We start from the raw sequence: 14,386 nt of genomic DNA on the forward strand, positions 1-14,386 counted from the left end.
TGTCAGCCTGAAATCCAGCTCTGAGACAAATAGCAAGAGCACCCCATGAAGAGAGACAGATGCTACAGGTTTTGGATGTTGAACCTGCAAAGAGATCATTCTCTTTAGACTGTCTTTATGTCCTTGTACCAAGTTTTCAGTGAATGTTTCTCTGGAGGGAATAACCTTGCAAGGAGGTAAGAAAGCTTGTTTTGCACTTCAGGTAACAAAAGTTGGGAACAATCCTACAGAACTGCACGAACAGTGACAGTGCAGGCCAAGAAAGGTATGCTCATAAAGCAGGTAAAAATGACAAAGAGCAACCTATGAAAACAGTTCTCACCTCATAATCTGCAATTTTTACTGAAAATGCTACCAATTTGTATCAATCCCGTCCATGATATTATGCAGGCACTATTTTCTACTTATTACACATATAATTCTGGTCCAAGCTGTTTTATCATGATGATAACTGCTTTAAATGAATGATGCAAGAAGTTCTATGAATAGAGAAGATAAATGATAATAAAAACACCTTTAATTTCTATCATGTCTGAACTTGTAACAAGAGTCCTCCTTTGTTCATTACAACTACTGCTAATTTGTATTTAAAAGTGCTAGTCACCCAAGGAACTCAAAGGATTTTACAAATGTTAATTAGTTAAACCCCAACTCTCCTGTTAGCAGATTTGTTACAATTTCAAGGCCAGTAACACGTCATGGCACAAAGGGGCTAAATGCCCTTATGCAAGGCACCGCAGAAGACAGGGATCGTGTTCAGGTCTTGATCTTTAGTCATGAAATTGTTTTGCTATGCAGTTCCCATTTGGTTTTCAGTGGAGGCGTAGGAAAAAATATCATAAAACTCTGAAACCCCTTGAAATTATGCTGAATTTGTCTTATTCTCTGGAAAACTGAACAAATATCAGGAAAATTACAAAACGCCACTTTAAGAAATAATGCAGCTGGACACTAATTTGTACATTAACACCAATAATAAACCTGCTATAATCCCACGCTTTCTCTTCTCCTTTTTCAGTGCTTTATTTGAAGAGGAAGAAAATTGCCCCAACACCAAATGCATCATCCGTCTCATACAAATGTCACATCTTTTTCACAGCGTTTGCTGTCCTGCTGGTCTGACTACCAATCTGGACAGTACAAAACAACAGGCATATTGTCAAATCTTTTGTTAATAAAGCTTTATCTTGTAGACATGGGATTAAAGTTCTGAGCTGCACCATGCTGCCAGGATTTTGGAGAAAGATGTAGATAACAGCCCATGTAATCTCCTCACCTCCTTGTAAATAGCTTACCCTCATCACAAAACAACAAATTCCCAATTTAGGATGAGTACAAATGGTTAAATATTGCAACAGCGCACAGACAATCTTAGCTAAGTACAGGGGTGTCCTTCAGCAAAGCATGCTTGGCTAGGGAAGGCTGGAAGGCAATTAATAAATGGTCTTGATTCAACTTATTTCCACAGGAGGGCTTTATTTTGCCTTTAAGCACTGAAAATGCTGCTTCATTAGATTCAAAGTTTACGAAGTCAGTAATCTAAGTTATATCATAGCACAAAACAAAGAAAAAGAATTTCAAAAGAATTTCAAAAATTAAGCATGGAGAAATTTTATACAAATTTTCTTCTCCACTTAAAGAACTAAATATATTCTGTGACTATTCTTTGTTTCCGAAACTCTCTCAAGCATTCTGTATTTAAAGAAACACTTTTCAAGAATTTGTCTTAAGTACTTTCAGGGATCCCATGCTAATAGACATAAAAATGGTTTCTCTAAAGCAGCCAAGTTTGAGCCTGTTTCAGACTGTTTGCAGAAGGTCACACCCTCTGGAACTGCTGCCTGCTCGCAGCAGCTCGCTTACAGGCTCCACATAAAATATGTTCTTCCACAGGAGAAAGAGCAGCTCAGAAATCATCAGCAGAGGGTCTGCACCACATCCAACAGCCCAAAATTCACTGTGATACTTCTAGCATACATTATATTTTCATTTAAGTTTTTAATTTCAATATAGAATGTTTTCTCCTTATAAAAAGGCTACATAAGCATGCATTATATGTTAGCAATTCTCAAAAAGGATCTGGATTTAAAAAACAACAAAACCCAGCAGCGCTACTGAGATCAAACACAAGCTAAAAAGTATATTGCCTGAAAAAAGCTAGATTTAGAGCAGGATCATGCACTAAATAAAGTGCAACCCTATGTATAATTTCTAAAATACAATGCCTTCAGATGCTTATAATGCTATTTGGTTATATTTTCACGAATGACATGAAATCATTTTTTCAAAAGAAAAAAGGCATTTGCAATTAAATTAAGAAAAAGTAATTAATATTTCAAGATATAAAAATATTTAAATCAAGCTCAATGTACCAGCTACTGCTAGATTGCCTTATGATCTCATAACGAAAAGAAGATGCATGACTGCGAAAACGGCACAGTCTAGTGGAAATTCTGATACCTTCACAGAACTGAGTTTTATTACATTTTTCATGTTTATCTGAAAAATGAATACTTTCTAGATAGTCATATAAAGAAACAGTTAGGAACATTTGTATGTCCACAGCCTCCAAAGGTGAAAAGCATCAATGTACAGAGGATTTGCATAAAGTATATGTGTAATTTACAACCCCAATTTTCAATTTACTATTTGTACTGAGAGAATTTTACTGGTAAAGAAAGCCAGCTATTTTTCTAAGGAAGTGACTTTCAAAATTTCTGCAAGGCAGTATAGTTATAATCAACAATATCATTACGAATTCATTCATGTATTCTAAATTGCCTGCTCAAAATATCTACTAAATGGAATATTTTTATTGTTGTTTTGCAGCAAGTGACCTTGAAAAGTTGTAAGAATAAAATACAAGAGAAGGATAATTACAAATATGAGCAATCAATCATATGGAAAATACACCAGTAGTTAAGTTTTTCAGTAATATTTAGAGATATAAATACATGAATCACAAATTGCATTATAACTAAGAAGAGATTCTGTTGAAAAAATAAAATCATCTGAAAAGATACAAAGAAATCTATTTGAAAAGCTCCGTTCCAGTCCCTTATCATCTAGACACCGTTTTGCACCCTCACATTAAGATAGCATAATAGGATGAATAACAATACACATTCGCATTTAATAGTAAGCTCTATGACATATATTGGGTACAGTATCACAATCTGCTACTTATGGAATTGTATTAACTCTGATCTCAGCAACTGCTTCTTGGGGAAAAAGTGCCATCTGGAAGAATCATGACCAAAGCTGAAAATATATCAATACACATATTTTATTTACTGCACCAGACATAATCTAAGTCCTAATGCTAGGTTCATTATTTTAAAGATAATCATAAACATATACTTCTTTCACATGTCGATTAATAGAGTTGAGAAACAGCTGAAGTTTGATACTGTGGCTTAGCACTTCCATTACGAAAACTGTATTATGAAGAATTAAAGATCTGCTTCTCTTATTTGCACTGGTCTAAGACCCAATAGGCAAGTTCTTAGTTTCAGTCATATAATAGGTCTGAATAAAATCTACCTAGTTCATTTACACTTCAGTCAACAAACTGAGAATCTCCAAACTGTCCAACTATAAGGAACTGGAAAGTCCTCGGTAATATTCATCCCAACTAATATTCACCGATATGGGCAGGATGACCCAACTGGTGGCCTTCAGGCTACTTGCCTCTGGCCAGCTTGCTTTTCTTTAGGAGAGATGGGACTGTCCTAATAGCAAATCGCCAACTGCTTCATGTGCAGAGAAGGGAATGAGGCTGAAAAGGGTTGGCAGATCCAGCACTGAGAGCTGGAAGTTCTCTCCGAGTATCAATGCAACAGGTCACCTAAAAGTGGGGTCTAGCTCCTTGCTACAGACCATCCACGACGTCTGGCGCATGCTTTGTGCCTTGCCTACGGCAAGAGCGCTCCCGGCACATGGAAGGAGCTGCTGCTCCCTTCTGAATGAGTGCCCGTGTTATTTTAGGCATTTGCACTGATTTACCAAAGATAATGCTTCATTTTTGAAGAATGTTCTTCATAATTTTAGAATACTAACATTTAAACTTGAAAAACAATAGACTTTTTATGTTTCAGACAACTGCAAAATTTCTCTATTAAGTTTTAAAAGTATTTTAGTGATTCACGCGCACAAGTGAAGGCATGAATAATCGACAGGAAGGACACTGTCTGAAAACTTGGCTTACACTCAATAGTGACTGAAACTTTAGAAGACAATGTTCAGCATTTTCCAATACTTTACAGAAAGTCAGGCTTTGTATTTGATTCACGAATGGAACAAACCAAAGGTGCTTCACAGTCTTCAGAACAACAGAAAAAGGAATATAACCGTATCAGCTTTACGGATTTCTTTCTTCAGGAGTAAGAAGTCAATAAACTATCATAGTGAATTTTCCTCACATGTCCTACTTTTGTTTTAAATCATATTAGTAAGTAATTTATAGCTATGTTTTAGATATGATCTCTGAGCAGTAACGAATGGAAGTTTATCAACTGAATTCCAAAAATGCAAGTCTATCTGGTTAAAAGGGTTATAAATATAAGCAGAAACACAGTTAAATTTCACACAGTGCTTGGAGTGCCTCTAATTGCAAATAGATCACATCCCTCTATTTGTAATCAGCTGATCTCAATGCAAGAAAGATCTGAGCTCTGGCAGTAGGAGGTAACTTGGCACTCCTCCAAGGCACAAGCACATTGGTCACGATGGCAGTATGACCATGCTGGTATTTAAAAGCTTTGCTACAAAGATGGAGCAATATTTATGCCTCTCCCTAAGTACCACTGTGGGGCTCAGCTTTCAAGACTTTCAACAGTTCACAGAAAACTATTTGTACTTCAGGGACTAGAGGTAGAGATCTAGGGATTCCATTCAGCAGTGAGGTCCTTATAAAAAAGGAAATTTCCTCAACTTTATTCTTATTTTCAACATACTTGTAAGGCTGGTCCACCAGCTACCACCTTCTCTACATGTACGCAATGTTGATTAATTATTCTATTATGATTAAGTGATAACACACTCAGTTATTCAGTTAGACAAAATGAATTTAAATTCATCTTTTCTACTACTGCAATTTGTTTTCCTTACATTAAAAAAGAACAGTTATTCTACTAATACTAACTGAAGACTGCAGTTTGCAGTAAAGTAGAACGAAACACTACATTTCAGTAGTGACGCTAAGTCCTTTTTAAGAATGTCTTTCTGTGGATCTTTTAAACATAAAACTATCAGAGTTAATATTAATCTCTCTTCTTCCTTAATATTTGTTCTGTAAATACAGACAGTTGAAAACTTGTGTTAATAGAACAACATTTTAAACAAAAATATCTTTGAATGATTTTTTAATTCTTTTCATAACTTGCTCATGAATATGCTCAGGAAAGAGAGAAACCATTTATACTAATCTGAAATGGATACAAGATAGACAGTTACTGCGTCATAAGACGGGGGAAAACCTCTGATAAATCTCCTTGAATGTTTTTGCTGTTATACAAATGTAGCTGACATGGAGCTTTATTTATTAGCACGCAAATTCCTTTCAGAACTAATACATTCTCATACTGTCTAACAAACTTTAAACAATTTTTTTACAGTAATGTAAACACAATATTCTCAATCTTTCTCAACAAAGGTTGCCAAAGTGAGACTGTTCCTAAAATGAAAGAAAAAAAAAAGGGGCAAGATGCACATTCTAAAAATGTAAAGCTAAATTTAAGCAAAGCCTTATGTGGCTTTGCTTAAACACACAGTGCAGCTCTTCCTTTGCAAAACTTCTCCTATGTGGATGAGGATCAATTAAAATTACAGCTTCTGCAAAATAAGAAGTGCAAAGGCTGCTGCTGAGTCACTCATCCTAGGACCCCTTCAGGATACGCTCATCAGTGGCACTGGCTGGACCTGCAGAAGAGCATTCCGCATGATTTACAGGAATGGAGCAATTTCATTCTCTTCAAAGAGCAAGTGAGGAAATTGAAAGCACTTTTTTTTTTCTTGGTGGTCTTCCCTAGCACTTCACACCCGTCCCATAACATATTAACAACAGTTTAGATCCCAAACCACACAATGTAGTGCTTAAATTCTAATTATTACAATATTAAAATGTGTCTACAAACAAATGATGACAATGGTACACAACAGAATATCTTGGAATGGGTTCTTTTTGTACTAAAAATGTCCTTTACTCTGCTCTGAAAACATGAATGGGCTTTTGAATGGAAATTACAGTTAGAGATTAGGAAAAAAAAAAAAAGCATGCTTTTGAGTTATCAGTTTTTCCAGAAATTCTGTTTAGTCACCACCTCCTTTTCAGGGGTTAGACATTTCAACTCTTCTATTCTTACGCGCTGTAAAGACATATTCCTCTAATCCAAGGGAATTTTGATTTACCTCTTTGTAGAAGCCCTTTCAGCTAGCTGCACCCTGGAACAACCGTTTCATTTTAACAGCAGTCAGACTACAGTGAATGTCAACCCTTCAAGAAAAGGCCCTCACTTCCCACAGATCTTTACAGTCTAATTTCAAAAGATATGTACCTTCTCTTTTGAGAAGTGACACCTTTTTGAGAGGTGACATCTTCTCTGATGTCACCACTCAAATACATCATAGCCAGAAATAAAAAGTTTAAAACTAGAGGTTGAATGGAAAATGTCCTTCACCTTCTACAACAGCACAGAAGACAGCACTAGATATTTTCTTTTAACTTCAGCATTGGACTATAAGAAGAAGCAGCAGTTACACCAATGACATGAAATGAATAATCTAAAATTCCAAGTGGCAAACAAAGGACTGATCATACTTACTTAACAGTAATCCGTGAAACTGCATTCAGATTGGTGGAAGAAGTCACTGTTTGAAGAATATGTTCAAGGGTCGTCAGTCCTCCTGCAATCCGAAATGCCACTTGATCTGCTGTGTTCTAGAGAAACACAAACACAGAGGAGAATCAAGAGAAATTCAAGAAATTCCTAGATAAAAGATATGCCTAGAAGACCATGCCCTGAGTTTTCACATCATTGTAGGAAATCCTTAATACATATATTTACCATGTTGAACATTTCTGATTAGATCAATTCACTGCCAATGCACAGGGAAGAGTATTCTTTAGAAAAGGCAGAAGCTGAAGCTCTTGGTATTTTTTTGAAGATAATATATACACTCAAGTATCATCATATACTATAAACAGGTAATACAGATGAATGCTGCAAGCATTTTTTGTGATGACATTGTTCTAGAGATTTTAACAAAGTTAATCATTATCTGTTGCTGTTACCTTTGTAGCTGTACTTCAATGCTTTTTTTATCATTTAAAGAATGCAGACAATCTGTGGAGGGGCACCTCCTCTTTCTTACAGACTTTCCCCAAATGAGAACATGTCCAGGCTTGTTCCCTCATTTGTTCAATGTGTGCATAAAATAGCTTAGACAGATCACTTTAAAACATGAGTACCACCATATGTTGGTGATACCTGGTTACATATTTCACAGCATGTGGACTCCACAAGTCCAGGCTCTGCTCCAGAAGAAAGCCCAATATTATCACTAGTTAGATGTGTTAGAGGTATTTTATCCTTAATCTTGGGAAGACAGAAATGCCACCTGAAAGACACTGTTGTTAGGATACCATTTGATTGTCTTTTCTGTCTTCTCAAATAATTGTTTGGAGTTTGACAATCAGGTTAAAAAACTAGACGTGATTTTTGATAATGCTTCAGTTATGGGAGCAGAAGTCTATAGAGGTAAAGTTTGAAAAGGTCACTTAGATGATGTGTGCAGGTTATTCCTTTTCTAATTAGGTGCTGATCAACTGATGGCAACTCAAATTAGGATCTCCAGGTCCTTTGTCTAATCCATTGCTTGCAACTTATTCAAAATGCAGCAGAACAACTGTTCTCAGATTTGAACTACTGCATTCACATTTAGCTTCTTTTGCATTCCTTATACTGTGTTGTTGCCTATAAACATTTTAATCTAGTTTTGTAGGTGTTCAAAGCTTCTAGATTAGCCTTTTCTTATTCTAGGCCTCCCCTTTGAACTTCCACTTAACAGGATTTTGCACTCAAATACCTTTATACTGTTATTCCTAAAGTTTGCAGATGACTGAGCTTTTGCTGGAGCAAATACAGGATTTTAGAAGTTATTCATACCCTTTTCCTTACCTCCAGAAGTGTTTTGTCTCCTACTGTTTAAAAGAAAACATAAGATCTTTTTTTTTCTCTAAAGTGCTAATTTTGTGTTGCTTTATTGGCTGTTTTTTATTCACTCATGTTAATTTTGTTAATGCTGAAGATATTTTAGTCAATGAAAAATCATTTGTAAATTTTTCAGTGAATTAGAAGAATTCTAAGAAGAGAATTGGAAGAATTAGAAGTCATATGTAAATACAATAGTATGTATTTTAGTCTTTTTTTTTTTTTTTAAGTAAAAGAACACAACTTTCTCTCAAGCAAACATCTGCATTCTAAATGACTTGTCCTCAAGCTCCAGAAAAATTCTGTCTGAACAGGGAAGTCAGATATTAAAAAAGAAACAACTTTGCGCAATGAATATGAACCACCTGTAGATTTCCACACAGCCAAAAGGTTTGCCAGCAAAGGAATAACTAGCATCAAATGAATGGAAGCCTGTGTGCCCACTTACCCATTACTTAAGCTAATCAGCCAGTGGTTCCCCACAGGCTAATTACTAAATATAATTTCTAACAGTCAATTTCTGTGCAGTTAGCCTGGTAAGTGTGCCCTAAGATTTGAGTTTTACTCACATTCTCCTTCTCTACTTCCTCTTCCTCTCTTCTAATTCGAAAAACTTCAAACAAACGAACAAACAAAAGCCTCCTTAAGCAACCCTGAGCTGGGAACCTTTGATACAACATGGTATGGCAGCTGCCAGCATGACCAACCTGAAGTACGACTGCAATAAATCTACAATAAGTGCTGCCTCTCCTGTGATGCTTTCCCATCAACTTCCTGATATATTCATAAGGAAAAGACAACCAAAGAGTATTCCCATCATGAACTGGATAGTGCAGCGGCTTACTGCAGCGGTTCTCAAATTTTTTCTTCTTTTCTCTCTATTCCAAAAATTCTGCAGTGTTCAGCGTCCCTCGGACAAAGCCTCCGTCCTTTCAAAGGTACCAATTTCCTCTTCAGCTCGTCACAAACGTAGTGACGTATTTTGTTATTTCAAGTGCTAGCTTTTCTTGGCAATCAACACACATGCACTTTCAGTGTAGAAAAATGCTCACAGGAACTACTACGTGATCATCATGTGCATCATGATGCAAAAATGAAAAAGACCAGTTATGTGACATGACAACTTATTTGCTGCAGTGTATTTCTTAGCGCTATGGCCACTCTAGTTTTTAGTATGCCAAAGACTTCCCACTTTCCCTATTTCTCATAGGAGATTATGCCACAACCTATTAGAGCCCATGGCGAAGAAGTCTTTCCTGTCATTTAGACCAAATATGCCCTTTCTCTATTTCATCCCGTTACTCTGAGTTATACCCCATTTTATTACACTCGTTTTGTTCCCTCCTTAGTAATTACTTCATTTTTGAAATTGTACATTGCTACATTTTTCCACGTGGCCTGTTTCTTAACTATGGTGTATTAATTAATGCTAAACTCATCCTTTTCCTTTATTTTTCATGTAATATTTTAATATCAATTATCTGCATTTTTTCCATAACTCTTTTCTCAGTAGGTACCTAATAGTGAAGTGTCCAGAAAAGAACATTTTCTTTCAAATCAGTCAACCAGAACCACGCTCAAAAAGAGCTATAACATCTCTCTGTTCTGATAGGATATCTTCACAAACACATTCAAAAAGAATATTCACTTTTGAAGCTCTGCATCACATTGCAAATATGTCTAACTTAGTAGGTGCTCTCCTTCCCCTCCTAACTGAAGCCTTTTCACCATCACTTCTGTAAAGACAGATTTTTTTTCAGAGTGCATTTCAGTTTTGTCTAACACTTAGCTAAAATACAAGCTTACATTTTAGAGGATTTCCTTTACTACTGCAGTTTTCTATCAAACAGAAGTGAATTTGTAATTTCTCCCAATTTAGTATCATTTAGTTTTCAGTCCTATTATTCCACTCTTGAGATTATTCATAAAAAACAGTTTCACATTTTGATGTGTGGGGTGGGGTGGAAATCAGTAAGTATGTCTATGAAAGAGAGAGAGGAAAAAAAAAACTTAGAAGGAAGAAACACAAAACAGCTCCAAAGCCTGGAAAGATGCAAGAGCAAATCGTTTGTTTGCCATGCTTACGAAGGTCTATAAAACGGCCACCCAGTGACCAGGAGCACTGCTGCACCGCTGCCTTTTGGCTTGCTCTTTAAGGTACTTGCCTCCAAGGTCTCTTTGCAGAAGGAGGGAGGTCACAGCAGGCCAAGAGCCCTGCACCTATTTATCGGAGCGCAGCGGCAATTCCAAGGGTACCTGCTGGTGCAGAGGGAGCTGCACCACCATACAACCGTGCCGCGCGGCCCTGTCGGGCTGCCAGGATCAGGGGCAGCTCCTGCACTTAGCCTTGGGTCAGCAGAGGTTGTGGGACCAAGGGGAAAACATGCCCTGGACGCAGAGGAGCAAAGTGTCACCTGAATACTGCATTACCGCCGCTTGCGGGGGGAACGCTGCCCAACTGCGGTGTCTGCGGCAGCCGGGCAGAAAGCAGTTGGGTTCAGGCGATGCTCTCAGCTGTCCGCAGCATCCTGTGACCTCAGGTTGGAAGCTGAGCTCAGTACCAAGGATGAACCCCCCAGTGCTAAAAAAATTTGTCATTTTATCTCTGAAGTATAGCAGTCAAATAACACCAAATTATTTTTAAATACATGTCTAAAATAATTTTTACTTGAAGTGATTTTCAAATCTTGACATATTTGTAAGTTTATCTGAAGAACTCTTTCTTAAAGCATAAACATATGGGAGCAGGGTATCTCATCCAATTAGTCTTTTTTCCCTAAAAACCTATATCCTTCAAAATATGATCTAAACTTGCATAATGTTCTGTAGTGCTAAAGCCTATATTAGCTGATACATATTAAAACATATTAGAAATTCAAAGAAGTAGACTGAGGTAAATAAGTTATCCAAACCACTTGATCAAATAATATTCTTATTTAAACTGGCCACCGTTTGAATCTGTGTCAGAATGAAAGCCCGTTCAGGCAACTACCACTTTTACTCAGGTTGTACCCAAGGCACTGAGCAGAGCAAGGTGACAGGCACGACATGAGTATGAAAAATGACAGACCCTGTTGGGAGTAAACATTAAATCCCTATTTGGAAAGGGCACCGACCAGAAAGGCCTGTTCTTTGCTCTGTGAAAGAATCCCCCAGACTTCTAAATTAGTCTCCCAAATTACTTAGCAAGATGTTTATCTGAGGCCCATTTCACAACTTCACTACAGAAACTGTTCTTTGGGAATAGGCTGCAGATTTACATTGGGAAGGTTATTCAGCAAAGGCAACCCGTATAATGGGATTTGTGTTTGTGGATCGGAAGAAAATAACAATATATGCAATGGGTTTTGGAACAGTATGTAACAGTATGTAAAGCTGCTTTGCTTTGACCATATATAATTGCAGAAATAAACAACTATTTCTAATAACATTTTAAAACAATTAGATTTCTAAGTATATAAAGATTTCAAAGCTTTGAAGTTATCTGGTGAAGAGGACATGAGTGTCAAATGAACGTGCTGGCAAAAATGACTACTACTGTCTTCTATGCACTTCTTAAGAGCAGAGGTGGGGGTAAAAAAGCCTTCAGAATGCCACCAAAATTGATTGAACCTTTATAACAGTAAGAGAGATGTAATTTTGAGAATGTGGATGTATCACCAAAAAGCAATACAAGAGAAAAAAAAAAGACTTGTTTTCTTTGTCCCTTCACAAGTCTGTGTCACCATGAAATACAGTGATCATGTTTGTACAGGAGGAAAGCCAACACAGCTAAGGTGATATTAAACATGTAACCCTCATCTCTGGACCATTATAAACTTGTCATTTAGTACATACAGCAACCAGGTTCAGTGCACCAGCGTAGGAATCAAGTACGCCTTTAGAAGAGCGTGCGTGTACATGCTCACGCACGTGTCGCAAAGCAAACAAACAATAACAGATTAAACAAATCATGTAACAATTTTATGGATGAATTATGAACTAAACATTTTAATAAACTTATAAAGTTCCTGCTCTTTTCTTTTTTTTTATCATGGCAAACAACCAAGCAAGCTCCCCGCAGACAGGCAAGTGTGCCTGCCTTACTTACCTGCCTCTTACAGCACCTTAACGGATCTGAATTCCCCGTGTCTCCTCTCTCCCTACGGCTTGAGTGACAAGTGACTAATAGGATTACAGGCTCCATTCCAGGAATACAGCTCAGCTACATGCCAGAAAAAAATGACAGCCTAAACCTGAATTACACGGCCTGGGAATCCATCCAATTATTAACTAAAGTAACTGTTATTACCTAACCTAATCAAAGGAGAAGCAGCTGTTAATCTTTGGTGGCCCGCAGCGTAGCAGCGGTCAGACGGGATGAACCGTCTTTGTACTCGACTCTCGTGCAGACAATAATTACGTCCTCCGTGATCGCGCAGCCAGGGCCGCCTAACCTTTGCGGCAGAGGCAGCAGATGGCAACAACTGCTTGCTGTTCATTAACGAGATAGGGTGGATTTTATCAGGGTTTGGCATCTGTGGCACTTTCAGCAGCACTGCTTAAGCAGCGATACAAGTATGTTTAGCAAATTTGTATTTAGCCTGCTAATTTTCAAAGTTTAAAATAGTGTTTTCATCTCCTCATCTGGCATTTGGTACAGAAAAATAAATACTGCTAAAAAAGCCTTACTAAAAAAGGAACACATTCTTTATCCCACCTAAGCAATCTGCCCAGATACACATATGTCAACATCTGTGAAATACATGAGAAGGCCAATAGACCTGTGCTGCAGCTTTTCTGGGTGTTATTTAACTCATTAAAGTACTCAAATAATATAAACAACTGTACACTTCTGAAATCAAACCAAATAACTCATGGGGAAAAAATTCATTTATAGAAGTTGGTGGCTAATACAAGTAACAGTGAAATAAAGTGAGCATCAAGTAATGCTAGTTTTTGATTTCTGCATGCAATATTCCAGAACAGTAGTAAGGCCAAAATTGCTATCCAGCTCTGCTGCCCCTGCTTCACACAGGACATTTGACAGACTGGAAGACTGGCAAAACAGAAGATTCAGGGCCAGAAAAACCTACCTCATCATGAGACACCACGGAAGTACAACTTAGCTTTTGCTAGGAAAAGTAAAAATATGACTGGATCACAGCGTGGAAGTACCTGAATGGAAAGAAGACTTCTGACAATGCACAGTAACAGCTAATATTTGGAAGCTGAAACTGGATGAAGTCAGGTAAGACTAAAATAACTTTTTAATGCCAAGAGTAATTAATGACTAGCATAATATACTTAGGATATAGTCGGCTCTCAATCATTTTAAGTTTTTAAATCAAAACTGAGTATCTCCCAGAAAAATATGACCGTAGTTAAATCACAATTTATTAATTTTGTACAAGAATTATTGGGTGAAATCCAATGTCCTGTACCAAAGTACTCACTTCTATACATTTCTTCTCTTAAAGTACTATTATTAGTTAATAAGTAGAGCAGGATCAACTTACGACATCTGACATGATTTAATGACAGCTGTTCTATGCAACTTTGGAACTTCACAGTTTGAATATTAACATTAGCATTTGAAATCTTTTTGAACTAACTTAAAGAATACTGCTGTGTAAACCCTTCCACTAAGACAAACCTCCACAACCAAGAACTTGATACGGAACAAAAAATACTTTTTTCTTGGTCTGCCAAAAGAGCTCTTTCTGTTAGTCTTGTCTATCATGTCTGAAGAAAAAGCTGATCTGGAAAGCCTGTTTGAATAGACCTCAGCAATCAAAACTGACTGGTAGAAGATACTTTTGAATCAAACACAAATATTTTGATACATACTGACTTCTATCTGAACACACTGAACTTGTTCAACTCTATTCTGTACTTGTTAAACTTCCCACTGAATGAAGAAGAAATAATAATTAATTAGTAAAATATAGCTGAAATCTATTTTAAGAATTTTCTTTTCTCCTTTTATCCAGTATTTGAGGATTCTGTCTAAAATGCCAGGGGCTAAGAAATGCTGTTCAAAGCCACCTTAGAAAAATGAATCAGACAACTGAATCTTGGGCTGGCTCCTTTTCTTTTCCCTTTAAATAAATACATAAATATACCTATATGCAAATACAAATCTGTAGATATATTAGTATGTGTATAAAATCTCCACTCTCATTAGCCACCTAGCC

The 14,386-nt window shown here is 37.0% G+C and overlaps 1 protein-coding gene across 4 annotated transcripts in view; it reads right to left on the reverse strand.

Annotated features, from left to right (window-relative positions):
• The window catches only part of SCAPER (S-phase cyclin A associated protein in the ER), a 197,943-nt gene that overhangs the window by 57,073 nt on the left and 126,484 nt on the right, over positions 1-14,386 (reverse strand). For all 4 annotated transcript variants that reach the window (XM_067305181.1, XM_067305183.1, XM_067305185.1 and 1 more), the window contains exon 24: positions 6,822-6,937. In XM_067305181.1, the coding sequence (XP_067161282.1) occupies positions 6,822-6,937 (116 nt within the window). The remainder of the gene's footprint in view (positions 1-6,821; positions 6,938-14,386) is intronic.

This window comes from Apteryx mantelli, chromosome 15 (assembly GCF_036417845.1).
Source record: "Apteryx mantelli isolate bAptMan1 chromosome 15, bAptMan1.hap1, whole genome shotgun sequence".
Classification (NCBI taxonomy): Eukaryota; Metazoa; Chordata; class Aves; order Apterygiformes; family Apterygidae; genus Apteryx; species Apteryx mantelli.